The 26,263-nt window shown below is 32.4% G+C and overlaps 6 protein-coding genes across 10 annotated transcripts; 1 reads left to right on the top strand and 5 right to left on the bottom strand.

Annotated features, from left to right (window-relative positions):
• Positions 1-21: 21 nt before the first annotated feature.
• Positions 22-3,853, bottom strand: LOC123005810 (UDP-glucosyltransferase 2-like). 2 transcript variants are annotated; one of them, XM_044399784.1, is made up of 6 exons: positions 3,732-3,853; positions 2,826-3,203; positions 2,357-2,776; positions 928-1,132; positions 645-879; positions 22-593 (listed from the first exon to the last, which is right to left on the bottom strand). In XM_044399784.1, exons 2-6 carry the CDS (start codon positions 3,011-3,013, stop codon positions 97-99), a joined length of 1,545 nt encoding a protein of 514 aa, XP_044255719.1. In that variant the 5' UTR covers positions 3,014-3,203; positions 3,732-3,853; the 3' UTR covers positions 22-96. The 2 variants fall into 2 exon arrangements, with proteins under 2 accessions (XP_044255719.1, XP_044255720.1); XM_044399785.1 differs by lacking the exon at positions 3,732-3,853 and adding an exon at positions 3,260-3,364.
• A 1,478-nt stretch (positions 3,854-5,331) lies between these two features.
• LOC123005399 (mitochondrial inner membrane protease subunit 1) lies at positions 5,332-6,179 on the bottom strand. The gene is made up of 2 exons (XM_044399128.1): positions 5,851-6,179; positions 5,332-5,798 (listed from the first exon to the last, which is right to left on the bottom strand). The coding sequence occupies exons 1-2, from the start codon at positions 5,950-5,952 to the stop codon at positions 5,448-5,450; spliced, it is 453 nt and encodes a 150-aa protein (XP_044255063.1). The 5' UTR covers positions 5,953-6,179; the 3' UTR covers positions 5,332-5,447.
• A 200-nt stretch (positions 6,180-6,379) lies between these two features.
• Positions 6,380-12,010, top strand: LOC123004662 (zinc transporter 1). Of its 3 annotated transcripts, none has more exons than XM_044398024.1 (7): positions 6,380-6,784; positions 9,448-9,630; positions 9,681-9,903; positions 9,950-10,442; positions 10,494-10,713; positions 10,781-10,801; positions 11,116-12,010. In XM_044398024.1, the coding sequence occupies exons 2-7, from the start codon at positions 9,454-9,456 to the stop codon at positions 11,332-11,334; spliced, it is 1,353 nt and encodes a 450-aa protein (XP_044253959.1). In that variant the 5' UTR covers positions 6,380-6,784; positions 9,448-9,453; the 3' UTR covers positions 11,335-12,010. The 3 variants fall into 3 exon arrangements, with proteins under 3 accessions (XP_044253959.1, XP_044253961.1, XP_044253960.1); XM_044398025.1 differs by lacking the exon at positions 6,380-6,784 and adding an exon at positions 8,462-8,614; XM_044398026.1 differs by lacking the exon at positions 10,781-10,801 and having other exon boundaries at positions 6,407-6,784.
• On the bottom strand, positions 11,875-17,059 carry LOC123004661 (radial spoke head 14 homolog). The gene is made up of 12 exons (XM_044398023.1): positions 16,838-17,059; positions 16,646-16,791; positions 16,477-16,595; positions 16,219-16,430; positions 16,008-16,171; positions 15,815-15,958; positions 15,608-15,766; positions 13,069-13,238; positions 12,824-13,017; positions 12,655-12,770; positions 12,499-12,609; positions 11,875-12,451 (listed from the first exon to the last, which is right to left on the bottom strand). Exons 1-12 carry the CDS (start codon positions 16,920-16,922, stop codon positions 12,350-12,352), a joined length of 1,722 nt encoding a protein of 573 aa, XP_044253958.1. The 5' UTR covers positions 16,923-17,059; the 3' UTR covers positions 11,875-12,349.
• A 139-nt stretch (positions 17,060-17,198) lies between these two features.
• LOC123004664 (peroxisomal membrane protein PEX16) lies at positions 17,199-18,648 on the bottom strand. The gene is made up of 4 exons (XM_044398027.1): positions 18,378-18,648; positions 18,092-18,332; positions 17,630-18,040; positions 17,199-17,578 (listed from the first exon to the last, which is right to left on the bottom strand). The coding sequence occupies exons 1-4, from the start codon at positions 18,499-18,501 to the stop codon at positions 17,317-17,319; spliced, it is 1,038 nt and encodes a 345-aa protein (XP_044253962.1). The 5' UTR covers positions 18,502-18,648; the 3' UTR covers positions 17,199-17,316.
• Positions 18,649-19,103: 455 nt separating this feature from the next.
• Positions 19,104-22,719, bottom strand: LOC123004698 (patatin-like phospholipase domain-containing protein 2). 2 transcript variants are annotated; one of them, XM_044398085.1, is made up of 9 exons: positions 22,444-22,719; positions 21,481-21,902; positions 21,166-21,426; positions 20,687-20,862; positions 20,419-20,613; positions 20,172-20,329; positions 20,046-20,124; positions 19,625-19,953; positions 19,104-19,571 (listed from the first exon to the last, which is right to left on the bottom strand). In XM_044398085.1, exons 1-9 carry the CDS (start codon positions 22,601-22,603, stop codon positions 19,324-19,326), a joined length of 2,028 nt encoding a protein of 675 aa, XP_044254020.1. In that variant the 5' UTR covers positions 22,604-22,719; the 3' UTR covers positions 19,104-19,323. The 2 variants fall into 2 exon arrangements, with proteins under 2 accessions (XP_044254020.1, XP_044254021.1); XM_044398086.1 differs by lacking the exon at positions 20,419-20,613 and having other exon boundaries at positions 22,444-22,718.
• Positions 22,720-26,263: the final 3,544 nt, after the last annotated feature.

Raw genomic sequence — 26,263 nt, forward strand, 5'->3', positions numbered from 1 at the left:
TAATAATGTTAAAGCCTTAAAAACATGTATAAGAATGTTGTATTTAATAAAACATGTATATCGTTATACGCCGTATAATGAAAAAAAACTTATAAATCATTCGGTTTTATGTTTATGATTACCGTATATAAAGTGGAGCACTAATTTTAAAACGTAAATGGTAGATAATATAAATATAAAAAGTCCAGAAGCTAAAATAACAACAACATCTATCAAATAATACTGATACCAAGGCAAATCAGCCCCTGCACTTCGTAACTGAGGAGCTCCATTGTGCCTTATGACATATTCCACCCAAAAAATCGCTGTATCTAAAGGAGATAGAGGACGATCTTTAAACTGTTTTGAAATTTGTTCAGCGTTTTTTTTGTATGTGGGATCTTCAAGTAATTTTTTCGAGGCTTCAAGAATTGTCTTTTTACTAATATCATTATATGCTACTTTAATGCTAAGTCCCATGCGTTCGGAAGCACGAATATTGTTATCCTGATCGGCAAAAAGTGGTATTCCTAATCGGGGAACTCCACAGTAGACCGCTTCCTGACTCCCCATCAAACCACCATGAGAAACAAATAATTTAACATTAGGGTGACCTAAAAATTTAATTTAGCTTTTACTGCATGAGGATTTGCACAATTAGCTACACAAAATGTCCATTTGGGGCATCCAATTCTCAAAATAAATGTTCTTCGGAATTTTCAAGCCTTTAGGAAAATTTTCTCGTTTAGCTTTCCATAAAACTTTGTACGGTAATTCCGCAAAAGCGTCAAACATTCCTTGGAGTTTTGCAGGATCGAAAGTTTCTGTCATAATCATAGACCCCATCGTTAGGTAAATTATCCCTTTGTTTGCGTCAGTTGTAACCAAATCTTCAAAATGCTAAAAAAAAATTATTGTTACTTTGAAAGCAATACAGGAGTAAATCACTTTGGATAATGGTTTAGCTTCGTGAATGTGAAGTCCCCCAACTTCAATAAAATTAGGTACTGTTGGTCTTGCATGTGAAATACTGAAATGGCTGTTTACTATAACAAGACTGGTGTTTCGGGCTAGCTCCTCTAGAGATGGTAACTCAGGTCCGAAAAATTCCCTTGCGATTTGGTTCGACTCTTTCGAAGAAAAGTAGTGGTATCTTAAATTTTTCCATTTAATTTGAAATTGCTTGTTTTATACGAGGAATAAACCGCAGAGAAAAACGGCATTTAAAATTAAGGAAGAAATCAGAGGAAATCATTAAGAAATCAGAGAAAATCAGAAGAAATCAAAATAAAAAAGAAATCTGGTGTACACAACAGGCGAAATCAGAGAAAATCAAGAGAAATAGAAGAAATCGTGAAGAAATTATGTAAAACTATTGAAGCAAGTAGTTTTTTTTGTTCATTTGTTAGAGAAGTAAATGAAATCTTGAAAAAATCAAAGGAAATCATGAAGTTATCAGAGAAAAACAAATAATATCAGGGTCATTTTTATGGAGCAATCATGAGAAAATGCTATGGAACCAAGGGAAATCAAGAGGAAATTAGAGAAAATCAAGTGAGACAAAAACAAAAAAGAAAACCTGGTGTGCAAAATTAGAGAAATCAGAAGAGATTAGAGAAAATCTGATAAAATCAGAAGCAATCAAGGGAAACAGAAGAATTTTGAAAGAAATCAGAAAAAATTATTGAGAAATACGTATGAGCAAGGAGGTTTTTTTTGTTCATTTGTTGGTAAATTAGAGGAAATCAAAAGAAATAAAAAAAGGGAAAAACTTATAGAAAAATTAGAGGAAATCAAAAGAAAATCAGGAAAAATCAGAGGAAATCAAGTAAAACCATTGAAAAATGCGTATGCGCAAATAGGGTGTTTTTTTCTTCATTTGTTGACAAATTAGAAGAAACCCTGAGGAAATCAGAAGAAAACATGAACAAATCAGGGGAAAACATACGAAAATGAAATCAAGAAAAATCCAAATAAAAAAGAAAATCTGGTGTACAAAATTGGAGAATTCAGAAAAAATGAGATGAAATCAGGAGAAATTAGAAGAAATCATTAGGAAATGAAATCAAGGGAAAAATATACATACACATAAAGTAGATAAGAAATCAGGACAAATCAGAGTAAATCAGAAGAAATTATGGGGAACTTAAAAAAATTAGGGAAAAACAAAATAAAAAAGGAAATCTGATGATGTTGAAGAAATTAGGGAAAATGAAAAAAAAATATGAGGAAATTAGAAGAAATCATGAGAAAATTAAAGAAAATCAGAGGAAGTCAACAAAATTCATGAGGAAATCAGAGAAAATCATAGCAAAAAAGGCAATCTGGTGTACAAAGTTTGGGTTACGGTTTACCCCTCGGTTTTATAGGTACTTACAAAAATTTGGTGTACATCAACATAATCGTGTTTTCCACTCTTTCAAACAGACTCATTTTTGCGGTGGAAGAAACAAAGTAGTTTGGAATATAAGAAGGATTGTCTGGATTTCCGATTCTGTCCCCGGCCCACGGTAAACTTATACTACTTATCAAAGAAACAGTTGGTGCTTTAAAGTAGTGTCCAAAACCTAGCATACAATCCGACCCAAAAATTTCAGTAATAACTAAATCGTACTTTTTTTTTGTGTTCTTTAAATTGCGTAAAACTGAAGTGTTTAGAGTCGCTGCGCAAACATCAACGCCACAAATTTTGGTCATAAAGTGCATCATGTCGTAATTAGTGAAACCGTCAAATAAATTAAACGATAAATTATTGACCAAAATTGGAAGACTTCCTACCAGACTCAGCTGATTGTATCTAAAATCAAATTTTGGAATATGGGGAAAAAGTGGATATTATTGTTTACCTCGGAGTTGGCTCTTTCCTAGGAAAATGTGTCGCAACATCGACATTGTGGCCTTTTTCTGCAAGACCCATTAACAGGCGTTCAAACATAACAAAATGACTTTTTCCGGGCAAGGGAAATATTCCAAGAATATTTGCAGTTTGCCCAATGGTAAAAATTGAAATAATTATAAAGAACACTAAACGCATTATGGCGATTGATTTATTGCAATTAATCGAAGTCGTGTATCTCACAGTCAATAATGGTGATAACTGGATGATTCTCTGGTTCGGTCGTTATATAAGATGTCCAGTATAATTGGTTAGTTGCGTGTTCGGGTGCTTATTTTGTCTATCATTATTTTAAAGATGACACAGCACAAACGATTTGTAGAGAACTCTACCAAAAATATACCTTTTACTAACACAATTATCTAATTATCATGTAGTAAGTACTCGTGAGATCACTAATTAACTTTCAATTATGAAAAAAATATGCTTTACTGCATTTTAATTAAAAGAACTACACTTAAGAAAGCTTCACTTCTAAACTAATATCTTCTATGTTCTATCGTGATTATCATGTTTGAAGATTGATTAAGGCCATGAACTGATTTTAATGTACCATTTAAGAAAAATTTTCAAAGATAATTGTAGTTCATTAAGTAATAATCAATGACCGAAATGAGTAATCTTTGACCCAAATATTAAACTAGACCTAAATCCAATATTTCAATATAGTTTATTGCAATTCTTGTTTTAGATAATATTTGACATTTGATTAATTATAAAAATGAAAAGGCAACATTTTTATGATATAAGAAACAGTTTGAATGAACACATGATTCTTGAGGTCAATTTTGAAAAAAAAATTGATTACTTACTACGTCAATTTAAATTGGTACACTAATAAATTCGTTTCACTTACCACTTAAATAAAATTAATATTATGTAAAACTCTTTAACTAACAAACAAATATTATTTATTAATAACACTTTTTTCATAAAGTTAAAGTCTCGAAAGTTTTTGAATACTGCTTTGCTGCAAGTAGAACTAATAATATTACATAACTGCCTCCACAACAATTTAAAGTCTAGGAAGGAAATTAACAAATTCAATTAAAATAAATCACAGTAGTAATAAAACAATACAAAACAATAAATTTTGTATGTATTGTTTTTAATGTCGATTATGCAATAAATATTTTTTATTTCTACGACTTTGTCTCTAAGTGCTTTTTTAATTAGTTTATTCGGTAAAATAATATTAGCAAATTTTTTTTTCCTACACGACAAACGCGTTTTATAGAAAATTTTGATAATTTATCAGTTCCTAAACAAAGTCATAGAATAAATTGGTAGGTACACTAAACAAAAATTTTCTGTTACAAATTAATTCTAAACAGTTGTTTAGAATAGCAAAGATATTTATTACTCTAAGATAAGACAATGAGTAGGTTACACACTAGGTGAATAAAAAGTATGGAACCAAACATTTTTTGCTTAAACTATTTATTTTTTGACAAAACTGATTAATGAGTGATAAAGTACTATAAAAATGTGATAATTTAACAAGAATAAAATTTTTCGAAATTTCCTTTTGTTTTTGAGTTCTACAAAAAAAAATATTTTTTTAAATGGCAACCCACTATAAAATCATTTTTCTCATAAAAGCTATACTCTAAGGATTACAACTATCCGCTTTATATTTAATTTTTTCAAAAAAAAATTTACACATAAATTGCAAATTTTGACAACAAAATGGCATAATCAAAAACAAAATAAAATTTCGTTCTGAAAATACGATCACATTTTTTATATTACTTTAATTTATATTAATTATTATTTGCTGGAGGCAAATGATTAAAAATAAAACCGCTTGGTTCCATACTTTATATTCATCCTGTATTTAAGGTTGAACTATACAGAATAAAAAAAAATATCGTAGTTCAAAATTTTGAAAAAAATATAACTTTTTGATGGCTTTAGCAGCAATGTAGGTATATTAATTTAAAATTTTTTGCCCGTGTCGTTTAAATATAAATTAAAAAAAAAAACTATTTTTGACCAATTAATTTTTTTTATAATAAAACTGCACAGAAAGAACTTTTTATTTATTTTTGGCGTATTGTAGATTACCTACTTATGTTACTATATTTTTTTCATGGAATTTAAACTATACGTTTTTTCCTAAAAAAATAAAAACTGTAGAATTTTTTGCTATCCATTACCACAGACATTACTAATATTCAAAATAAGATAAAAACTCTGTGTGTGAGATACTGATTTAAATCAGGAACAACATCCAATTGTAAAAAAAACCAATTTGTTTACTGTCTTTCTTAAAAATTCTTTTTTTTTCGTTTGAAGATTTGTTTGAACGGCTTTCCGTTGAACAAAAAAAAGAAATTGTTTAAAATTACATGCAACCATACATACACTGTAGTTTTTGTGTTGCCAACACTTGAACTAACACAAAATGTGAAAATAAACTAAAACAAATAAAACAGACATCAAGGAACAACATATTATATTTTCGTTTATTTATTTTTATAAAATTTACAAATCAACGAATCACAGATTTTAACAATTATTTTTCTAATTGGTATTATTATTGGCTACTGGGATAAGAGTTAATTAGTAATTAGTTAGTTAATAACTTTATGTCCTTTAGAGGCCACACTCGACACACGGCCCTACTTCGAATTAGCCCTTGGGGCACTGGTCCATAATTTCTAGAATCAGAAGAATTACCAGAATTGTCGCCCTCCAACCACACATGACCCCTCGGCACAATTTCATAGTTGTTAAAACCAATTCGAATTTTATCCCCAGGTAATCCCACCACTCTTTTACAGATATTTTGCTTAGGGTTAGAAGGACATTTAGCTATAACAATATTTCCCCTATCTATTCTATTCATTCTAGCACTGATATGTTCAGTTAATAAAATATCGTCCGAATAAATTGTTGGTTCCATTGAAGGCCCTGAACACTAAAATTGCAGATCATTAAGCAAATAATTCAAATGTCATTAATTTCATTACCAAAACAAAATCGCCTAAATATTCAAAAGTGCAGTGAGCCACACACGCATACTGAATTACGTAACCCACCGAACCCATCGCTTTCCAGAAAAGCCCCCTCATGGTGGATTTTCTAAGAGGAAAAATAACTTTTCCAAATCCAAAACACAATTTTTTGAGGTTACGTCAATGTCATTTTGACAGTTGATCACTCGACAGGTGTTTCAACCACTGATTTTTCAACTATCCAGATATAAATTTGAATATTAAAATTTACAAAAATAAAAGTAAAGGCCAAAATAAAGCTTTTCAATCGACATAGCAACTCTTAAAACGCCATAATTTTTTTTATAATTTAAATTCGCATTGCCGCCAACTTAAACCCCACCACTAAATACTTATCAATGACATAAAAGTTGAACTAGATAGCGCGATATAAAATAATTGAGAAATTCTATAAGACGGTTATCGATTTTTTCCTTGTCTAGTAATTATTTCTACAAAAATGTTACATTCCTCTTATTTTTAGTGTTTATTTGTCGATTATTTACGTTTATGTTCCCGACTTTTTTGCTGACGTCACTGGAAAATCGTTCATTCATTGGCTGAAATGCCACCGGCGAATCGAGAACATCTATTGTCTGTGAATTCTTCAGTTGTAGTGATTCTATGGTTGTGAAGTGTCCTTTCTGTCAAATTGTATGACGTACGCTTATGTATTAAATAATTAACAAGCTCAGCTTTTCCATTAACCATTACAGTGTTTTTAATTAGACTTTTAATTAATGTTTTATTTCGTTTTAACAAAAATCTTTTAAATCTACAAGTTAAAACAAATATGCTGTGATATCGTGTTTACAAGTGCTTATACAGGAGACAAAATCTACAAAAATTGACCCATGCTTTTTATTTTAGTAACATGGTGATACAAGCGAGACAGTTTTAAACAAGACAGGTGAGAATTTTCTATTTAGAGCAGTTTTTTTTCTAAATTCTTTGTTTATACAAAGGTACTGCTTTGTTAACAGTTACGTACAAAAACCTTATCAATAACCCACTTTTCCTATCGATTATAAACATTTCGTAAACCCCTAAAGCCCAGAAACAAAGGTTTAGGTTATTTCACCTCCATGAACACAAAGGAACAGTCTGCAAATTTTTAGCCCAACCCAAAAGCAAATTTTATGTTGAATTTCCACAATGTCATTAAACTTATCTATTGTAAACTTATATTTTTATGAAAAATAAAGATAATGAAAAATTTTAAAACAGCTACTTGAGACAGTCGATTTGTTACTTTTTTAAGATCCAAATTTGGAAATCCGAGTTTCCAAAATGCTGTGTCATCACTCATCAGAAAAATCTCTTTTTTTTTTAAAAGCACAAAACGCGGATTAAACTCGGTTGATTTATGACCACAACTCAAGCAGTAACCGGTTAGAAGTGAACCTTCGGCGTGAATTTTACGTTTTGTGTACTATGTGATATGGAAATTATTGTTAATAAAAGTAGACTTTTCATTAGATAATATTTCCTCAAAGAAAGTTTTTGCAATAAGCGTTGTAATCTTTAAATGTAACTTTCTCCTTTGTTTGTTATTAAACCAAAGTGTGGTAGGCACTTAATAATTGATTTCAATGTTGTTTCTTTTCGAATTACTCATCTTATAATCGGCGAACATACAACATATTGTTGATTTCATGAAAGCAGTGTTTTGAGAAAATTATTTATCGAATTATTTCCTATACCATAAACTTCGTAGTTGTTTTTTTTCCAAGGTGAACCACTTTGCAGATTACGTTTAAGGCAAGAATTTAACATGGTGCATCAATTTTTTATGATAAAAATTCATCTATTGAAATACCTGACGACAACTGCATTTACATAAGAAATATTGCAGCAACCTTACAAAATTACTAGCAGACTGTATGAATAATGCAGCAAGAATTTAAATATTACATTACTCGATTTCTAAGATGTTCGTCATTGTAGAATCTGCTAAAATAATTAACTTACCTTGCTGTTATAATCGATTTCAATGCAAATCAAACTCGGTCAATGTTGAAAAGATCTATATTTTTTTTTAGTTTTACTGTCTTCAAACCATTGCATAATTTCATTTTTTTTATCTTGAATTTACTCGTGTCAGTCGATCTTATCTAATAGTTTAAAATGTATTAATTGTGATTTTTATCTTTGTAATAAGTGTGCAGTAACACAAAATAGTGGCTAAATAAGTAGTTCAAAATGGAAATTATAGTTCAGCACAGAAAATCCGATAAGCATTTCGTGATGCAAACTTAATCAATAAGCAGGTCAAACACCTAATTATCTCATTTTTCTAAATGTTTTGTTTGGTTTTATGCTTTCTTCATATCGAAATTACAATCTAGAAAGAATATATGCCGAGTTCAAGTGAAAGCAATAATCACGTCTAAATTTTTAACAATTCTTCACGAAGTGCAAAAATGTTTGGCACATATTGTGCCAAATTTGGTATTTGATGCAAAAGTAGGTGGTAGTTAATGTTGGTTGTGTTTAATGGTCCACACTTGTACATAACGGATAAAACTAAGCAGTCGATTATAAAATAATGAGTGTTTGTAGCTTAGTTTCAAACTAACAACATAAACAACTTAAAGTAAACAGAAATTAAAAGGAAGTGGTCGTGCTTTTATCGAACTGTGGTATTGTGGTTGTTTTTTTAAATCCAATATTGTTGATTGATGAGGTCATATGGGTTTTGTGAACTGTTCCAAAAAATATTTTTTACCGACTGTCACTAGTAAGTTTCTGATTTAACCACATTGTAAAAATTGCACAAGAAATTTTTTATTGACTTAAGTCTAGTCTTTTGTCAAATAATGTTTATTCAGGGCAAAAAATTTCTATTTGCGCTCACATCAAATAAAAAAAATTATCTGCCGAAAGAATTAAATTATTTGTTTTATAAAGGCATTGTCTGAAAAAAAAAAGGTTAAATTGTAAAATAAATCAAAATTTGACCATAAAGTTTAATAATCATGTTTTTCATGTCCAAATGGAAATAACTGCGATAAGGTAGTTAATCAAACTAATTAATAAGGACTTCAACGACAATGGGAAATAACAAAAGGATTACAATTGAAATATTTTATTCATGAGCAAATTTTTACACACCCAACTAATTGCGTTAAAACAACACTTTAACAGCATAAATAAAAAAATTACGTCACTTATTGCTTTTAAATAATATAAAATACATTTCTATAATTTTTAAGTGATAAGATTTTTACTTTGTTCTTTAAACTTAACATCTTATTATGTCAAGTGAGCTTCACGTAATTTATGGTTTTTGAGAACAAAGATTTTCAACTAAAAAGTGGTCATTGGTTTTATTAAACGATCCCTGCTTAATGACAATGTACGTATTTTTCAACGAATCAGATATTTAAAAATGTTTCTCTTTTTGACCGATTTTCGTTCTGAACATTAAAGTGATTAAGCTCAAGTTATTTCATTTCGCTCTTAAATTAATTGTTATGGACATCACTATTTAAGGACCAAGTAATAAATACATTATGCGCATAACAACTTGCGAAGCAAATAATAATTAGAATTCGGATTTTTTTGTTCCAGATCACAATGCCAAAATGGGCTGGGAAAAAATGTCGTCTGCTCTCGATGTTAGGGCTGACGACATCCTTCTTCTTCGTCGAAATTGTAGTAGGTTACATAACAAATTCGATGGCTTTGGTCGCGGACAGTTTTCACATGTTAAGCGACGTGGCTGCCTTGATGGTGGCCTTTGTATCAGTCAAGGTAAAACAAATGAAAAGCGTCACTGTTTTTCCTTACGCGGAAACTTCCAGATGTCTCCGAAGAAATGGTCGAAAAATACGTTCGGCTGGGCCAGAGCTGAAGTTCTCGGTGCTCTCGTCAACGCCGTCTTCCTCGTAGCTCTTTGTTTTTCCATTACGGTGGAAGCTTGCAAGAGGTTCATCGAGAGTGAAGCTATACACGATCCGCAATTGTTGGTCATAGTTGGCGTTTTGGGACTTCTTGTTAATTGTATAGGACTGCTTTTGTTTCATGGTATGACTATTTTTGTCGTTGGTTGTTTCTAAAGGACGATTTTCAGAACATGGTAGCAGCCATGGTCACTCTCATGGTCGTTTAGCTCATAGTCGAAATCGTCTAACACAACTCGCCATGACTGACGATAACGAAAATGACGAAAGTTATCCTAGTCCTCCTCCAGAAAAAGCCTCCCACCATGGGCATTCCAGTCCGGGACAAATGAATATGAGAGGAGTTTTTTTGCACGTCTTATCCGATGCTTTAGGTTCAGTTATTGTAATTATATCAGCGATTGTCTTTTGGTTGTCTTCATGGAAATACAGAAATTATATCGATCCAGCTTTGAGCATATTGCTGGTATTGTTAATAATGAATTCTGTATGGCCACTGTTACGAGATTCTGCTTTAATTTTATTGCAAACTGTACCAACACATATCCAAGTCGACGCGATTCAAAGACGATTATTAGCAAAAGTTGATGGAGTCGTAGGAGTTCACGAGTTCCACGTGTGGCAATTGGCCGGAGACCGGATCATCGCTTCTGCCCATATTAAGTAATATTTTTCCAAATAATTGAGTTTCGATTTGAAACAAGTGTGCCACAGGTGCCGTAATTTATCCGAATACATGAAAATCGCTGAAAAAGTCAAAGAATTCTTCCACAACGAAGGCATCCATTCGACGACAATCCAACCGGAATTTATAGATTATCAAGCACCGGAAATCACAGATAACGACCAAACCGAAGATTGTGTTCTTGATTGTCCCAAAACCACAGACAGTGACGACTGCGTACAAAACACATGCTGCGGCCCGTCCAAACAAGTGAGTTGACATTCAAAAAGTACGAAAATTACGTAAACAAACTGTAAAATAATTAATTTTTTCTCAGTTGGAGAAAAGCCTCTTGAAAGTGAGAGCAAAAAAATAATATGCGGATTGGGGTATTAAATTTTGGTTTTTTGCTATGTCCGTAACAGCTGTGATCAACTGTGTGATTAATTATCTCCTCGCAAATGTGATTTTTATAATAAAAACTATTTTAATATTCACTCGTGACTTGTTTTTTGATGTTTTTTGCTAGTATTTGACCACTAACATTACAACGAAGCACCTCTTAAACAAATGAAAAAATATTTCTTGTTTGTTTGATTTTTATTTGATTGATAGGTGCGTTCAATCCCCCGTTTCCAAGCCTCAGTTTTGCCAACAGTGGTTGTGTTTTAGGGACGCGAGACCCCCTCACCCAATAACACCCCATACATGGTCCGTCAACGCGGAAATTCAAGCAACAGTTCAAACAATTCGCAAGAAATGAACGAAATGGAAGCAGGAGTGCTTTTGGAAAAAGGTAATTCTCCAGTGCCCAAAGACTTCAATTGTATCTCAAGGGGTTCACAGTGTTCACAATACTCAGTAAGATCTGGTTCAGAACCAAATTTCTGATACCATGATTAATTTAAATTGTTTCACATATGTTAATTAGGCTCTAGTTACCTTATTAAGTATAAAAGTCGTGTTTTCGTGTTTAACATCACTTCAGTTTTTCAATATGCTCTTACCAGTAAGTTTCACAGATTTTGTTATTACTACAGTGTGAATCTAGTCTTAGTGCAATTTTGTTTTCATTTATTTTGTGTCTTTTGTGGTTTCGCAATAGTCAAGTTGGTGAAGCATATTTTTCTAGATAAGAACAATGAGTTGTAACACTTTGGGATACGACGGAGTGAAAATGCAAGATTTAAAAAATTGTTTTGCGTACTTACATTATATCATGTGATGTATAAGAAAAAGGGCGACGTTTTATTAGAGAAAATTAAATCAAGTATTAATTGGGCGATATAATTGTCAAAACCAGTACCTTAATAAAAAGGCCCTTTTACACGTAACTAGATTAGTAAAAAAAATTCGGCCCTAGTGCTATCTGCAAACTTACCTACAATGTTGGGTAAAGTACAATGTTTTATTATAAAATGTATTTAAGTGTTATATTTATATTTTATTATGTATTTTAAGTATTATGATACATACTTTCTATCCAACATCTAAAAACAAGATTATATTTAAAATCACAGATACTGTGTGCAGCCTATTGAAATAAAATTAAAGGAAGACTAAAAAAGTGAGCTTTATTTGGTGGGGTTTACCTAATACTCATCTTCGGGAACTTATTTCCCCAATTTTGTCAGAAACAGGTAACAGGAAGTCAGTCAAAGTAAAAACTTAAACAAACTCAAAAAAGAACGACGTAGAATTACAAAGTTAGGAAACTGTTTTTTGTTTTGACACAGTCTTACTTATGAACGGATAATTATCACAAAAAGTCAGGAATTGAGTTGTAGGCTTGTTATTTATGTGCACCAAAAAATCCAACCTCTGACTTAAAAAAATCTGTTTTTCATGGAAGACTCTTAAAGTCTGAACACAAACACAAACAAGTGAATACTAGACATGAATTTAGTTATTTTACTTTATGTGACCGCGCGGTCGCTTGAGATTTGGCATCTACGACACTTAAAGCAATACCCAACTGAGCTGCATAATAAGTCGACATAACAAGAGCCTAAAAAATAATTAGTATTCTGGAAATTAAATGGTAATTGTAGTTACCTGTGAATGATCAACTGAAAATTTGAACCGATCTAAACCGAGTATGAGATCGGAAAGTACGAAAAGAACTCCTCCAACACACGAACACAACTTGCTCCATGTCCACAAATCCTGAAAAAATCATTGGAAAAGTTGACTTCGTTTTCATATTTTTACCTCGAAAAACTGGACTCGAGCAATAGCCCTCCACATCATCGTTGTCAAAATAAACGTGTAAATAGTTACACCAGGAACAAGAATACCGTGTAAACCTGACATTAAATACGCTAGACCTACAATTGAAACAATCGGAGAAAGTTTTTAATAAAAAACATTGTTAACATACCCATTACATTAATAGCATATAAACATGCCCCTAATTTAAAATTAAATGGTTTAAAACCGAATGCGAGAATATAGTTTATGTGCCCTATGGCAAAGGCTAACATTCCGACTTCGAAATATCCAGGCCATATCAAAAATGCATCTCCCAAACAACAGAAAATTAAGCCGACTAGAATTCTCCTCGAGTATCTGTATCTAGGACGAGGAAATAGACCAAGGAACCAATGGATTACTTACTCGACTTACTCATCACCTAAACTCATGCCATGGAGTAAAACAAAAAGCATTAAACTTAAAATTGGTAAACATTTTAAAATCGTTGATAAAACTGACGGTAGATTGTATGGCAAGAATACAACAAAGTAAATGGTGACCGTCTTGAAAAATGGAACCAGTTTGGGACCCACACTCTTCACCTGAAAAAAGTAAGTATTATTGTTATCACAATTCGAGTTTAATTTTCGTTGTTTGCATTTAACAATGATAAATATTTGAGTCATATAGAGCACACACAATAAACTGCGTAACGGATTGTCTTAGGGGAACAAGATTTTTTAAGGTCAGGGCAAAAATTCGAAACAAAGTGATTCAGCAAAGTTTTGTTACAATGAACTACGTGTTGTTTTGGCTTTTGAACTATCTGTTTCAACTGTACGTGATGTCAAGGTTAAATGTGCCGAAACTTGTCTAAAATAATTTAAAGGTGCTCTATTTTTTTCTCAAACATAAAGTAAAAGAATTTAATAATGCAATTTACAATTTAACTAAATTTTGGTTGAAATCGACGTGAGAAATATTGAATGTACTTTAAACTAGGGCAATATTAAATTGTTGCATAATGATAACACAAGCAACCTTTACACTGTTATTCAATATAATAATCCATCATTACAGAAAATTGTCAACTACAGACCGTAAACCAGAAACGCAAACATTTATTTTCAGCGCAATTGCGAAAAAAACTCATTAAATAAATATTTTTTAATTATACTCAGTAATTATCAAGCGCAAAGACAAGCGTAAACTGTAGACTGTAAATTAATTAATACAACGATTTAAAATCAAACAAAGCCAATTTGTAAAACACACATTAACTTGTTTTTGTCACAAAACAGATAAATTCAAGTTCAAGTCGTTTATTTTTTAGTCATTGTGATAACTATATGATTGATTGTTGTAAACAATTTAATACGTGTTACAATTTTTAATTCGCAGGTGGTTCACCAGCACCTGCAAAAATTCCATACCAAACCACACAAATTAATTAATTACTATAATTAGCGATATCGTGCAAGGTCAAAAATCTTATAATTTTCTTTTCTTTTAATAGTTAATAACGGATTATTATTAAGAAAAAAAATACAGTTGCAATTTCTTTTATTCTGAAGTCAAGTATCTAATCTAATTTATCGACCACAGACCCTTCCAAGGCAATATTTCTAATCGATTTACATAAAAATCTTTTTTAGGAAATAGCTAAGTTGAGTGGCCGGCTTGTGACAAACAGGCAGTCAATCAATGACTGAAATTATGAATCTATTGATTATTTACAAATATAAACCGTTTATTAATACCCCAAGTACGTTGAAATAAATAACGTGACTAAAAATTAATCTAATTCATTCAAACCGCACAAAATTCGTCTTTAATTTTTTTATTGTAAACAAACGTTCAACTTACCACTTGTGCAACGGCACTCATTATTTATAACGTTAAAACTAATTAAATGAAACTTTTATGAATGAAACTACGATTCACTTTTTACAATGAAAGCGCTGTGTTTATTTAAAATCCTTCGTCTTCATCCTAATAATACCACTGTCAAAATCAGCTGTTTGTTTCAGTACTTGTTTACAACTCGGGTAGTCGGTAAAATACTAGCAGGACTCGCAGACTGCAGTAAAATGTAAATGTGTTGCCGATGTCGGACGAGCACACGCATGCTCAGCTTTTTTTATACGAATTACGATTAAAGATTACACTTTATTATAACAATTTGCAATTGTTTAAATAAATGCCCATTTTCCTGTTAATCAGAAATTACAGACCGGGAAGGGAAGCTATTTTTATGCCATTTCCGAGCGATTATTTCCATTATTCTTTGCACTGGTTAATTTTTTTTAACAAGATAAGTGCCTGTAAATATAATCTGACTATAAATAGACCCCAATGGCCCCCACGTCGAAGAGGGGTCGAATTTTGTTTATTTTAATGCTTGCTAGAGTAACGCGCAAATCATTCGAAACTTTCCTTCAGACTTGTTATTTGAGTAAAAAACATTTACTTTTATTTTTTTATCAAGATGCCTTAGTTTATTTCACACATAAATTGACATTTTGTTTTAATATTGATTTGAGAAAAAAATATGTTGTTATTGGCTCTGGATATGTAAACACTTGTTTATCAGCAATTTTATCAACGGTACTTGTAAACAAGGTAAACTGGATACCAGAATTTGTGGTTCGAAGTAAATAAATAATGTATAAAAAAATAAAAATAGGTATCGGAACAATTAAATGGCGTTAAAAATTATTAAATAGCTTTTAAACAAAAATTTATTTCATTTTCTAAATCATCTTGGATTTTAAGTCGTCCATTTGTGTGGAACCCATCCGACAATTTGCAGAAGAATCTTTTTGTACGCTTCATTACTCCCAACTTGCAAATTTGCCAGAGCATCGTAATATTTCTCACGCATTTCTTTCCTAATGTCAGGATGTTCGCAAATATTTGTCAAGGCCTGAATTTGCGCATTTTAAAATGAGACCAAAAAATTTTTTCTCACCTTCAAGCAGAACATTTGCAAAGTGGGATTAAGCGGGTTTGTGGCGAGTTTAACTAAGCGTTTTGGAAGAGGTTTAATTTCAGCAGCTGCATGCTTTGCTCTTGTTTTAACCGTGCAAAACATGACGACAGAAGCTGCACTTGTGCATATATCGTTGTCCTACAATTTGGTATCAAAAAAAATTGGTGGAAAAACTTCACTATGTACTCCGTAGTGTAAGAGTCGATTCAACGTTTTCAATAATTTCTTCTCAAGTGCGAGCTTTTTGCCTTTCTTTGTCGAGGTTAAAATCGAAAGGCAATCAAGCGCTTTGCAAACAATTGCCGGTGATTCATGATCCAGATATTTGCTCTTTATTTATCAAACAATTAGGTGATATTTTTACCTCTGTGTTACTTACGAAAATTCGGAAACCGTTATTTTTCAAAGCAACACATTTGCCGCATTCGTACATCAAATATTTGAGTGTTTCTAAGTGGATTAGAACAATGTCGCGGTCTTCTTCTTTATCAATTATTTCAAGAAGGGCTTGTATGAGCCCGGAGTCAACCAAAACATCGGCGGCTGAAATTTCATTCATAACTTTCACACACAAAAAATTCGTCGTTTACTCGTCCAGAGGGTGGCAATATTTCGTAAACACGCAGCGACTTTTAGCCGCACCGACATTTGTCCGTCACCCAGACCTAAATATAAATTTTCTAGCAGCGAGTTATTTCGTAAAATTGCTTCTTTTCCCTCAGCAAATTCTGCCAAGATGGATAGAATCAAAGCTGCGTTTTCACGGACGGGAGGTAGAGGATCAAGGAGTTTATCACACAATCTGCTCAAAATCTCTATTACTACAAAATTTACTATTTTATTTAAACCTATCCGGAATCTGGAGCCTGATAGCTTCGTAGGCCTTTTCCGGGTCGTGTATTAAATCGCTAATGCTTCGAAGAGCTTGAATTACGATTAATTCCTCTTCGTGGTGCAACTCACGTCTCTAGGAATAGAAAAATGTTAAATTTATATTAAAAGTGAGATAAAAAGTACGAGTTTAGGCAAAGCCCAATTTCCAAATGCGACTGGTCTTCTGGTGGGGTCAACAAACTCGCAAGGAATATCAGGTTGTTCAGAAGTCAAGCGATACCAGGGGGGCTCAAAATAGGAGGAGTCATGAAGGGTGGGCTGGCTTCTTGCTGGAAATTATTAATATCGGCGGGAATGCACACAAATATTTAATACCTAAGTCAACACATCTGTTTATAATTCGGAGATTTACAGAACTGCTTCTGGTGTGTAGATAGGAGTTGCGGTTTATAGAAAACATTGTTGTTACAAAGTTAAATAAAAAAATTCGATGACAAAAATGTCAGAATGCGGAAAAATGCGTCAAAAAATAATTTAAATACAAAATATAGTGACCCACCCAACACAAAAATCGATTTATTATCTTTATAATTTAATAGAAGAGGACCTGTAACAATAAAAAATCAAAAGAAAATTTGTTATGAACAATCCTATGGTGCAATCTTGAAAAGTTTTATGGTCACAAAACTCACAATAAAGTAGTAAGCTTTTTAAGGCAGTTCACAAAAACAAAATAAATTTTTTCTCAACTTTATTATAAAACACAAGAAACCAAGTACTTTGTAAAAATATACCATCTCTGTGACTGTACCAATTGTTTTAATAACCCTGGTTTTAGACTTATCACCATATCCTTAAGTGGACCACATGTAGAAATAATTGCTTTGCCAGAATGGCAAATACTGTGCCAATGGTTGACAAATTAATTTTGCCAAAGGCACATTTCTACTCAACGAAATTAACAACGCATTTACCTTATCTTTGCTATACTTATCATAAAAAGGCGATCTTAATAGATACATAACTAGAATAATTGTCCTTTTAGATAATTGTAATTTCTGTTTAGGGGTCAAGTAATTGCTCTTTGTTCCTTTACATGATTTATACAACTGCAAACTGTAAGAATACATTAATCACACATGTTTTGTAAAAAATTACATGTTTTACCTAGTTATGTCCATTGTAAGAGATATGATCCATGGCTTCCATGAATTATTTCCAAAACACGCCAGTGAGGCTAAATGGACCATGGGTTTAACTATATAAATAGTTTCAGCAATGAGCTGTCTTCCAGCCAAAGCTTGTTCAATTGTCTGTTCATTATCACACGTTTCTTGTGCCTTTAGGGGCTTCCACGTCCTTAAACTAATCGGAGGTGAAGCATCAATTTTTCTTATCACTCGTCCTGACTCTTTCAGGGTAAAAGTAGCAGAATTTATTTGCGCTTGAGCTATTTCTCTCACCGAACTGCAATTTACAGCATCTTTCGGTATCTTTCCTCTATCCAACAATGGAATTGGAGGCGTCTGTATTATATTTTCTTTATGATTGTACACAAGAATTAACCTTGCTATACACCTGTCAAATGAAAAACAATTGAATACGTAATGGCTTACTCTCATCACCTACTTGAAAACTTGCACTCCTACAACAATCAGCCATTTTCCCACATTACCCCAAATTTTTTGGGCTGATAATTCAAACAAAACCTCGCAATATTCCACAACCGTCAACCATAATTTTAAAGTGTCCCCAGAACTTGGCAATTCCAGTTGCCTAACATTGTTTATGATCCTGTCATTTAACAAAACTAACAGATTTGACAAACAGTACACCAGCTCTGACAAGACATGAGAGCTGTTGATTTTACCTGAAAGTCAAGGTAATTATTTAACAAGCGAGTTTTGGGACTCACCGGCAATAAAATAAGAAATCCACTTTGCTGAAGTCTCACAGTCACTGGCAAATTGGGGGTTTTGGCTCACCCAGTTTTTGTACGACGCAAAAATTTCCGGAAGGGACAGCAAAATCGATGACATTTTTGTATTTACAAACAACAATTATAGTAAATTACATTTATTAAATCGAAGCTAAAAAGGAACGAGGAATTTTTTTTATGAAAACAACAAACCACTCGTAGATAAAAAGGTTACTTGACTCACGGGTTGGCAATATAGGGAAGCGAAAATAACTAAAAAAAAAAAAACTAAGTAAAGTGTAATTGGTTGCCTATAATAAGAAGTAAAAAATTTAAAATCAAAATTAATAAAAAAAATAGTCATGTATTTCAGTTACATACACAATTTTGTTCACATTCTACAAGAAATGCAAAACGCTTTAACAGCTTAATTACGGAATCAATGTTCTGAACAATGCAATAGGCTACAATCTTATCTCAATCTATCACCTGGTCAAAGGGTTAATAAATATGCAACCTTGGAACGTGTAATGTAGGTTCAATAATGCAAAGTCTAATATTCTAGTTTAATCACACAGCTTCGGCAACATCAAAGCTTTAATTTTTATTATTTGCATGTCGAATGACGTTGTTTTACGAGAAATGTTTCGGTGCGCTTTTTGGCCGCTGTTGCAAATCTTAGGTCATTAGATAAGAAGGGATTGGGGTAAACAAACAAACACAGATGTACAACCGTTTTTATTCTGAACAATATAAAAGATTACCTTAACTAATAACAATACTTACACTTTTTATACAACTAAAAACTATCATAAGTTATTATAAATAGTCGTAATATGGTCATATAATACTTAATAAATATCATTTCTTTATACAATATCACATTTTTGGTTATACCAAAATGACGATTTTTAATATACCTAACTCAAAGATTAATAATAACTTATGACTCTTCGTGGAATGTAAAAGAGGGTATCGTAGTGGTCCTTAAATAACTTGGTTGGTCTGATTCCGGTCGCAGATCGGCTGTTGGTATCACATCTTCATCTTCCGGTTCTTCAATTTTGTAAGTTCCAGTCCACTCACTTTCTGGGTCGGAAAACAAGTTCGAGGTGTCTCTATCCAAAAGATCTTCAAGCGAATACTCGGACATTTCAGCCAAACTCTTCCTCCTCTCGTCTAGATACATGTCTATGAAAAATGGCCTTAAATATATGTCTCTAGGTCTTTATTTGTCAACTTACGATCATCGAGAGCGTGAGTGGTGGTCCAAGTAGATTCATCCCAATCATCATCAAACTCCAAACCTTTATTGAATTCTTTCTCATGCGAGGTTTGCACGATTGGGGAATCGCTTTCAGTAACGTCGAAAATTTCCGTGACTTTAACTTTATTATTTTCATCCAAATAATAGTAAGCCATGATGGTTTCATGATGGGACGTTACTTGCAAAATGTGCTCGAAAGTGTCGTCATCTCCGGTATCGGTTCTATTTATTGTAAGACTAGGTTTTCTTTGGAGGATTTTAGTCGTGGTAAATTTGCGGCCTGGACTTTGAGCCAAAGGTAGATCGCTGAAATTAAAAAAAAGGTAAATTATAAGTTTCATTGTTTAGTACCGGACTTTAGACTTTATAATTATTGCGTGTACTTGAAAAACACTTACCTATCATCTATGTTGAGAGTAAAGTTCAAGTTCATTTTATTTTTAGTGGACAATGCATCCTGACAAGCTTCAACATCACCTAAAAAACAAATTAGTACAAAGTTTGACAAAACCCTAAATACTTACTTCCTCCATATTCAGTTACGTCCAATTGGCAAATAATTTTCGCACTGAGTTGTTCCCGTTTTTTATTGACTCTATTGAGAATATGTGATAGTTGATCCATGAAATATTTACTAACGTCCCAGACTGTGTTGCCTACTTGAGGAGCTGCAGCCATTAACCTTGAAAAAAAATTCATTAGTCCCAATTTCATAAATAAGAAGAATACAAAACAGGACATTTGTAACGAGACCAAAACATTAGTAATCACCTCTTTTCGTTATTTAAATGAGAACATGCAGAACAAGGCATTAAGGCATTAGCTTCGATCATAGGATTCCTCAAGCTACGAAACCGGAAAGACCTAGTCTCAAAATGGCTACCAACGGCACTCATAAAATTATAATCTGTTACAGTTCGAGAGATTACCATGGGGGCCTTTTTAACAGCGGGAATTACGCCTAATCTGTAAGTGTTAGTGATGTTATCATGCCCCATGGATTTGTGGGTTAGAAATTATGGGCGAATGGGACACTTACTTGGTAAATGTGGCATACACCATGTCCGCAGGCAATGTATATGGAAGACTAAGAACGGATAACAGTTTCATGCCCCGGTGTTTGAACACCCAATTAAGTAAACCGTTGTTGGCCGAATCTATCGCCTCTTGGAATATACTCAAAACGGTGTCGGGCATGTTGGAGACAAGCGCTTCCTGAAAAAAAAAATAGGAATTTAGTTGCTATCTAGACTAGACTAAATAATCTACAAGTCAAAGGAATTTTTTATTAATTAGTCTGGCCAATTTCTCAATAATTATCTAAATTGATCGTTATTAATTGCTAAACGGAATTATTATGTTTCATTAATTTGATAATTAACTGTAACCACCTACTACTGCTCGAATTATCAGCAATGAACTTGATAGATCTAAATTTGAAGCGGCAATTTCTATAATTAACACCAAAATATTTTGTCCAGAGGTCACGCTGCTGAACAATTTTTGAACTGAACTCACTTGTCTGTGTTGCTTGCACTCCTTGCACTGAGGGTCGTACTCCAAGTTCTCCTCCAAGGTATCCGAGACGACAAAAGTGGACTGAACGGCCAAACACCTCGTGCAATTGATAAGATTATTCCTGTGCAAAAATCTGAGAGCATCGTCAAATCCCTGTTTGCACATATTTGACAAAACTTCCGGTTTGGGCGGAAACAAAATCCGCATAATTCTATAAATATTGTGTTTCGACAACTCTATACTAGTATTAGCTATGTTAATCTAAAAACAAACAAAAATTAATCCCCCAATTGACCAGCAATGCTGAAAACCTACATGAAACAACTGTGAACTATCATCTCTGGGACAGATATCACTTTCCCCACAAAAGGGACTAACGGTAATAGTGTTTTCATCAAGGGTCGGTAAATTATCGCTGTACCCCCCATCCATGTATCGCACCCCCTTGAATTTCGGTGGAATAATTCCGGAAAAAATCGGAATGAACGCGGAGGCAAGAAGGGCCTGGATGAGTTCTTCCCGACTATCGAATTGCGAAACAATGACATTTTTTCCATCGTGGACACGTGTCAGTGAAATGTGAAGTTTACCACTGACACGGATATGAGCATCGTCAGGGAGGAATTTTTCTAATCCTTCCAACAGGAGATTGTGTATGTTGAACGAGGGGTTGAACGGACCCAAAGACCGTCTTCGAGCCTCTGTTGCCACCCGAAGCACATCACTGGTCGTTTCACCTGAAAATTTCTTGTTTATTTTCACACAAGTTTAAACACACATTGTAATCGCATCGCAGTTCAATAACTTTTTTTATTAAATAATTATTTGTAATTCGTGTTTGTTTTTGTGGTAATTTATACATAACTCCCCATTTTTAAGATTGTAACAAACAATAGATTTCTAAAAGCTGATTCATATTTATATTTAATGATTACGGCGAGATAAATCGAACAAATATTATTGACACCATTTATTTCGAGAACTGTAAATAAAATAAAAATCGAATTTGAACGATTTTACTAATTTATCGCGATTTTTGCTAATTTAAACATGTTTACTGAAGCGGTGGATTATCAGTGCTGAAACAATATTATTGTTTGTTATCAAACTGCGTATTATAGAGAAATTCGAAGGAAATGAATGAGGAGATAAACAACACGTGCGAAATGTGGCAACAAAGAATAAAGGTCGTGTTGTTGTTAACAACAAAATTGTTTTAATGCATCACCTGTTGTTGCATAACATTAAAATTTGGAATGTTCAAATGCTTAAAATTACCTAATGGTAGGTCTAGGAGGAGACAGCAGGCGGCGATGGCCCCCGCGGAGGCCCCGGATATTTTGTTTAGCAGTAAATGGGGGGCATATTTGCGAAAACAACATGCCACTCCGACGTGGTAAATGCCGAGGAATCCGCAACCAGCAAACGAAAGATTCATATTCTATCACAAATTATCACATAAAAATCTCACTAATTCGTTATCACGCGCTTTGTCACTTGTCTCACGTGTGTGCACTGTCTTGTTACTGTTCAAGAGAGCAATGAAATTCTTTGGAGAATCTGCGGATAATAATAAACTCGATAACGTGGTTCAAAATAGTGGGGAGGTGACGTCAAAGAGACGCTCGTGATTGGTTGGAATAAGTGGTGTGGTACGCAATGAAAACTGTAAGGAACATGCTGGAAATTCAGTTGAATTTGGGACTTATCGATTGGCTAATTTGGGGGTTTGGACGAAGAATGAATGAAAGGAGTGAATGAACTCCAATAGGTGATTCGATTTTTATTGGATGATTGAAGGAAGTTGTTTACTATTGAGGATAGCAATGAATGGTGTGTGGAAGTAGAGCAATTTTGTGCCAAGGGCAAAAATTCAAAGAAAACTGTATCACAATGAATAACAATTTAACATCTGCAAACTTTCATCAATCATTTATCGTAAAAATGTTAAAGATAAAAAGTTGACCCCTGGTAGTTAGAAGTTCAGTTGTTAGGAAGGAAAAGTTTTGATAATCATGCGAGGGTGTTGTGTTTATTCAATTTCCACACAACTACGTTTCCGTTTGCTCTGTGTTGTTTTGCCAGACTGTTTGTCTGAAAGTTTTGATTTAATCTGGGATTTTTCAAAGGAATTTCACTAATTAATTATGTATTTTTCCTTTATTTCTTTGTACGAACAGTCTAAAGTCACATGCTTTACAAAGCAACGAAATATTCCCATCCGGGTGGTTTTCTTTGTTAATCTCCACTGTTTTCTTCATCATCGCTTCTGTGGTCCTAAATTCACATATCTGTTGGGAAAAATTATCTTGTACAAATTAGTGGGTTGCGCAGATCCGTAACTGAGGTATTGCCAGACTATTTTAGTCACCCCCAAAAACCATATAATGATTTCCCCTTCATATATGTCATTAATTAACTTACCAAGTGATGTATAATAATTGATAACTGATAAAGCTTAATGTTGTAGATACAAAATAAAATGAAACTGCCAAAAATGTTATAGTTCTGCATAAAATTCACAACTATTTTGTAGAATAAAATAACAAAACAATTATTTTGGCGGTTTTTGGACAGCATGAGTTAATTAATATAATTACATAATTTACTATGTGAAATTTTACTTTATGATCACATTGTGTAATCTTTGCCTGATTGTGGTATCTTGTAAAGCTAATGCTGCAAAGATTCTAAAAAGTTAAAAAAAATGTTTGGGTAGGAAAAAAAATATGTCGGTGATATTATCCTTATCACTACTTGATATGCACTCCCTAATACACCAAAATGAGCCTTGTTTTATTTCCTAATTTACCTGTTTTTCCCTTTTGTTAATTTATTCAAACAAAAGAGTTTTGGATTACGAATCCACGACAAATTGTGTTAATTATTTTATAATTGAGAATAATTTACCTACTGTTTTTATTATTTTTTATGCGGTAGTCCAATGTTCAGATTCAATTACAGATGTGTTTCCATAATTCAGTCATAGGTAGTTAACTGACGAAATGTTTACTCCAATTTTTTTTAAGGAAAAAATTTTGCTAATTTACTTAATTTCTGCAAATTATGTGTACGTGCTGATGTCAATCAACTGTACTTTGTACTCGAGTTTTTGACATTCTCCTGTCCTTCAGACAACCAGAACATCTGAAATAACATTAATTCTTGCAGATAAAATTCTATTTTCAATTTTTTTCAATTAAGTTTCAAGTGTTAATTGTGGTCTCAATATTGGATTATACAATTGTTCCAAATTTAAGAATTGTTTTGACTAAATTCTGATTTGTTTACGAGAAATGTTGCTTCACGTAAAAAAATCTGATCTATGTTTAACCTTTTTAACTATAAATTATAGTATTTCACATTTTTGTTGCATAGATTTTGATATCCGTTTTTTTTTGTCAACGTGATTTATAAATTTTTTGTCTAGTTGTTAATTAAACAAACATAAAGATATATTTTTTGTATTAGATTACACAAAAATACACAAATATTGCAAAAAATCACAAATTCTTTTTTGTAAAGATAAAACCATTAATTAATTTCAGTTGAAAAGTATATCAATAAGGAATTACTTATTTTAATTGTCTGTCTTTAGTAAAATAATGTCAATTTATTATATATAATAGAAAAATAAATAGAAAAAAATATAAATTCACTGAGAATACCAAGAGCGAAAATCAAGTAAAAACTTTAATTTATCAGATAATGAACTTAGAAAATCTTATCTCGGGATGGTAACTGGGGCCCATTAGGAGCACTGAATGCATTAATTGCCCCTAAGAAGCAATTATCTGCGATAATAACAGAAAAAAAAAATTAATGGAGCTGTCACCGCATGACTGAGCAATAATCGTCAAATAAATTGAAACGTTTATGTTTATATTTTTTAAATTAATTATGTAATAATTAACAATATTTATTTTTTTAGTAACGGATTTCGGAAATTTTTGTAACTGATATAATTCAATAATTTTCCTAACATTGCTCCACAAGCCGTAAAAAATTAATATCTCAATTCATTAATTGTGGGGTTTTTATTTTTTGTAATTAGCATTTGCATCAGAGGGCAGGAACGTACTCTTAACAATTTTTGAACTAGTGTTCTAGTTTGTATAAATCATTTTTTGTGTTTTTACTATAAATAATACCAACTTACTAGAAATTAGGTATTAGAAAAAAGATTTGTTAAATCTTTGGCCAAAAACTTTTTTTAATTCAATTTTTTCGTCACGATAATTTTTTCGTAAAAAATTGCGTCAGTATTCAAAGTTAAGTCATAGATCACTCTTAAATTTTATTTATACTGAAAAAAGCAAATTGTGTATTGATTATTGTGGTACTATGTATATGTATGAGGTTAATAACTATACAGGGTACGCCAGAACTCGCACCCCAGGGAAAAATGCCATGTACAGTTGGAGACAAAATACTTTGGTCGTCACTTTTCTGACACTTTAATGTAATTCAAGCTTTAACGTTAAAATGAATGACAATTTCAAATTAATGACAGCTATTGTATTTTCCTATCAAAAATATGTACAACTTGTCAACTATGATTGACAGTAGCTAAAAATAAGGTTAACAGTCCTAAAGCATGCTTTACAATTTAATGTCACTCATTGACGACCAAAGTATTTTGTCTCCAACTTTAAGGTAAGATACCAGGAATATGGATAAAATCTTTAAAAAATTCTGTCAAAAAATTTTGACATTTATTCTTTAACATTTGACATTTTTTTATGTCTAATAATACTAATAATCTTGTATATGTTTTTTTTATAATTATTTAGTGAAGGTACAAAAATTTTGCCAATAAAAGCCACAAATAACATTAAACAAAGTTACAATTTTAGATACAACTTCCTTTTCTAATAGGCTGTACCAAAAAACTTGGAAAATTATTTTTTCAACAAAAATAAATAGAGTGAAAGTGCAAAATTTAAACTCTCATAATAACTTCGAAATTTTTATAGATAGATTTTTTCAAGATTTTTTCCATGTTCTTGGTATCTTACTTTACATGACATTTTTTTCTGGGGCTCGAGTTCTGGCGCAGCCTGTATTTTTAGTCGTGGAAAATTATTATAGCCCAAAT

This window comes from Tribolium madens, unplaced genomic scaffold, assembly GCF_015345945.1.
Source record: "Tribolium madens isolate multiple individuals breed KSU strain unplaced genomic scaffold, Tmad_KSU_1.1 Scaffold_20;HRSCAF=117;Tcas5.2_LG4, whole genome shotgun sequence".
NCBI classification, from domain to species: Eukaryota; Metazoa; Arthropoda; class Insecta; order Coleoptera; family Tenebrionidae; genus Tribolium; species Tribolium madens.

Bases quoted from the DNA above. Each gene is read 5' to 3' on its own strand.
- LOC123004664 (XM_044398027.1), bottom strand. From the start codon at position 18,501: ATGTCATCGATTTTGCTGTCCCTTCCGGAAATTTTTGCGTCGTACAAA. The intron at 18,333-18,377 runs GTGAGTCCCAAA...CTTGACTTTCAG, and splicing joins GATTTCTTATTTTATTGCCG to GTAAAATCAACAGCTCTCAT. The intron at 17,579-17,629 runs GTAAAACATGTA...GTATTCTTACAG, and splicing joins CTTACAATGGACATAACTAG to TTTGCAGTTGTATAAATCAT.
- LOC123004661 (XM_044398023.1), bottom strand. From the start codon at position 16,922: ATGTTTTCTATAAACCGCAACTCCTATCTACACACCAGAAGCAGTTCT. The intron at 16,431-16,476 runs GTTTAAATAAAA...GATTTTGAGCAG, and splicing joins AGGCTCCAGATTCCGGATAG to ATTGTGTGATAAACTCCTTG. The intron at 13,018-13,068 runs GTAAGTCGAGTA...TCCTCGTCCTAG, and splicing joins GGCATGAGTTTAGGTGATGA to ATACAGATACTCGAGGAGAA.
- LOC123005810 (XM_044399784.1), bottom strand. From the start codon at position 3,013: ATGCGTTTAGTGTTCTTTATAATTATTTCAATTTTTACCATTGGGCAA. The intron at 880-927 runs GTGATTTACTCC...ATTTTTTTTTAG, and splicing joins AAGCTAAACCATTATCCAAA to CATTTTGAAGATTTGGTTAC. The intron at 594-644 runs GTAGCTAATTGT...TTAAATTTTTAG, and splicing joins GCCCCAAATGGACATTTTGT to GTCACCCTAATGTTAAATTA.
- LOC123005399 (XM_044399128.1), bottom strand. From the start codon at position 5,952: ATGAGGGGGCTTTTCTGGAAAGCGATGGGTTCGGTGGGTTACGTAATT. The intron at 5,799-5,850 runs GTAATGAAATTA...CTGCAATTTTAG, and splicing joins ATTTAGGCGATTTTGTTTTG to TGTTCAGGGCCTTCAATGGA.
- LOC123004662 (XM_044398024.1), top strand. From the start codon at position 9,454: ATGCCAAAATGGGCTGGGAAAAAATGTCGTCTGCTCTCGATGTTAGGG. The intron at 10,714-10,780 runs GTGAGTTGACAT...ATTTTTTCTCAG, and splicing joins GCTGCGGCCCGTCCAAACAA to TTGGAGAAAAGCCTCTTGAA. The intron at 10,802-11,115 runs GTGAGAGCAAAA...GTTGTGTTTTAG, and splicing joins TGGAGAAAAGCCTCTTGAAA to GGACGCGAGACCCCCTCACC.
- LOC123004698 (XM_044398085.1), bottom strand. From the start codon at position 22,603: ATGAATCTTTCGTTTGCTGGTTGCGGATTCCTCGGCATTTACCACGTC. The intron at 21,903-22,443 runs GTAATTTTAAGC...AGAAATTTTCAG, and splicing joins CCTCCTAGACCTACCATTAG to GTGAAACGACCAGTGATGTG. The intron at 20,614-20,686 runs GTAAGTGTCCCA...TAACACTTACAG, and splicing joins GTGTATGCCACATTTACCAA to ATTAGGCGTAATTCCCGCTG.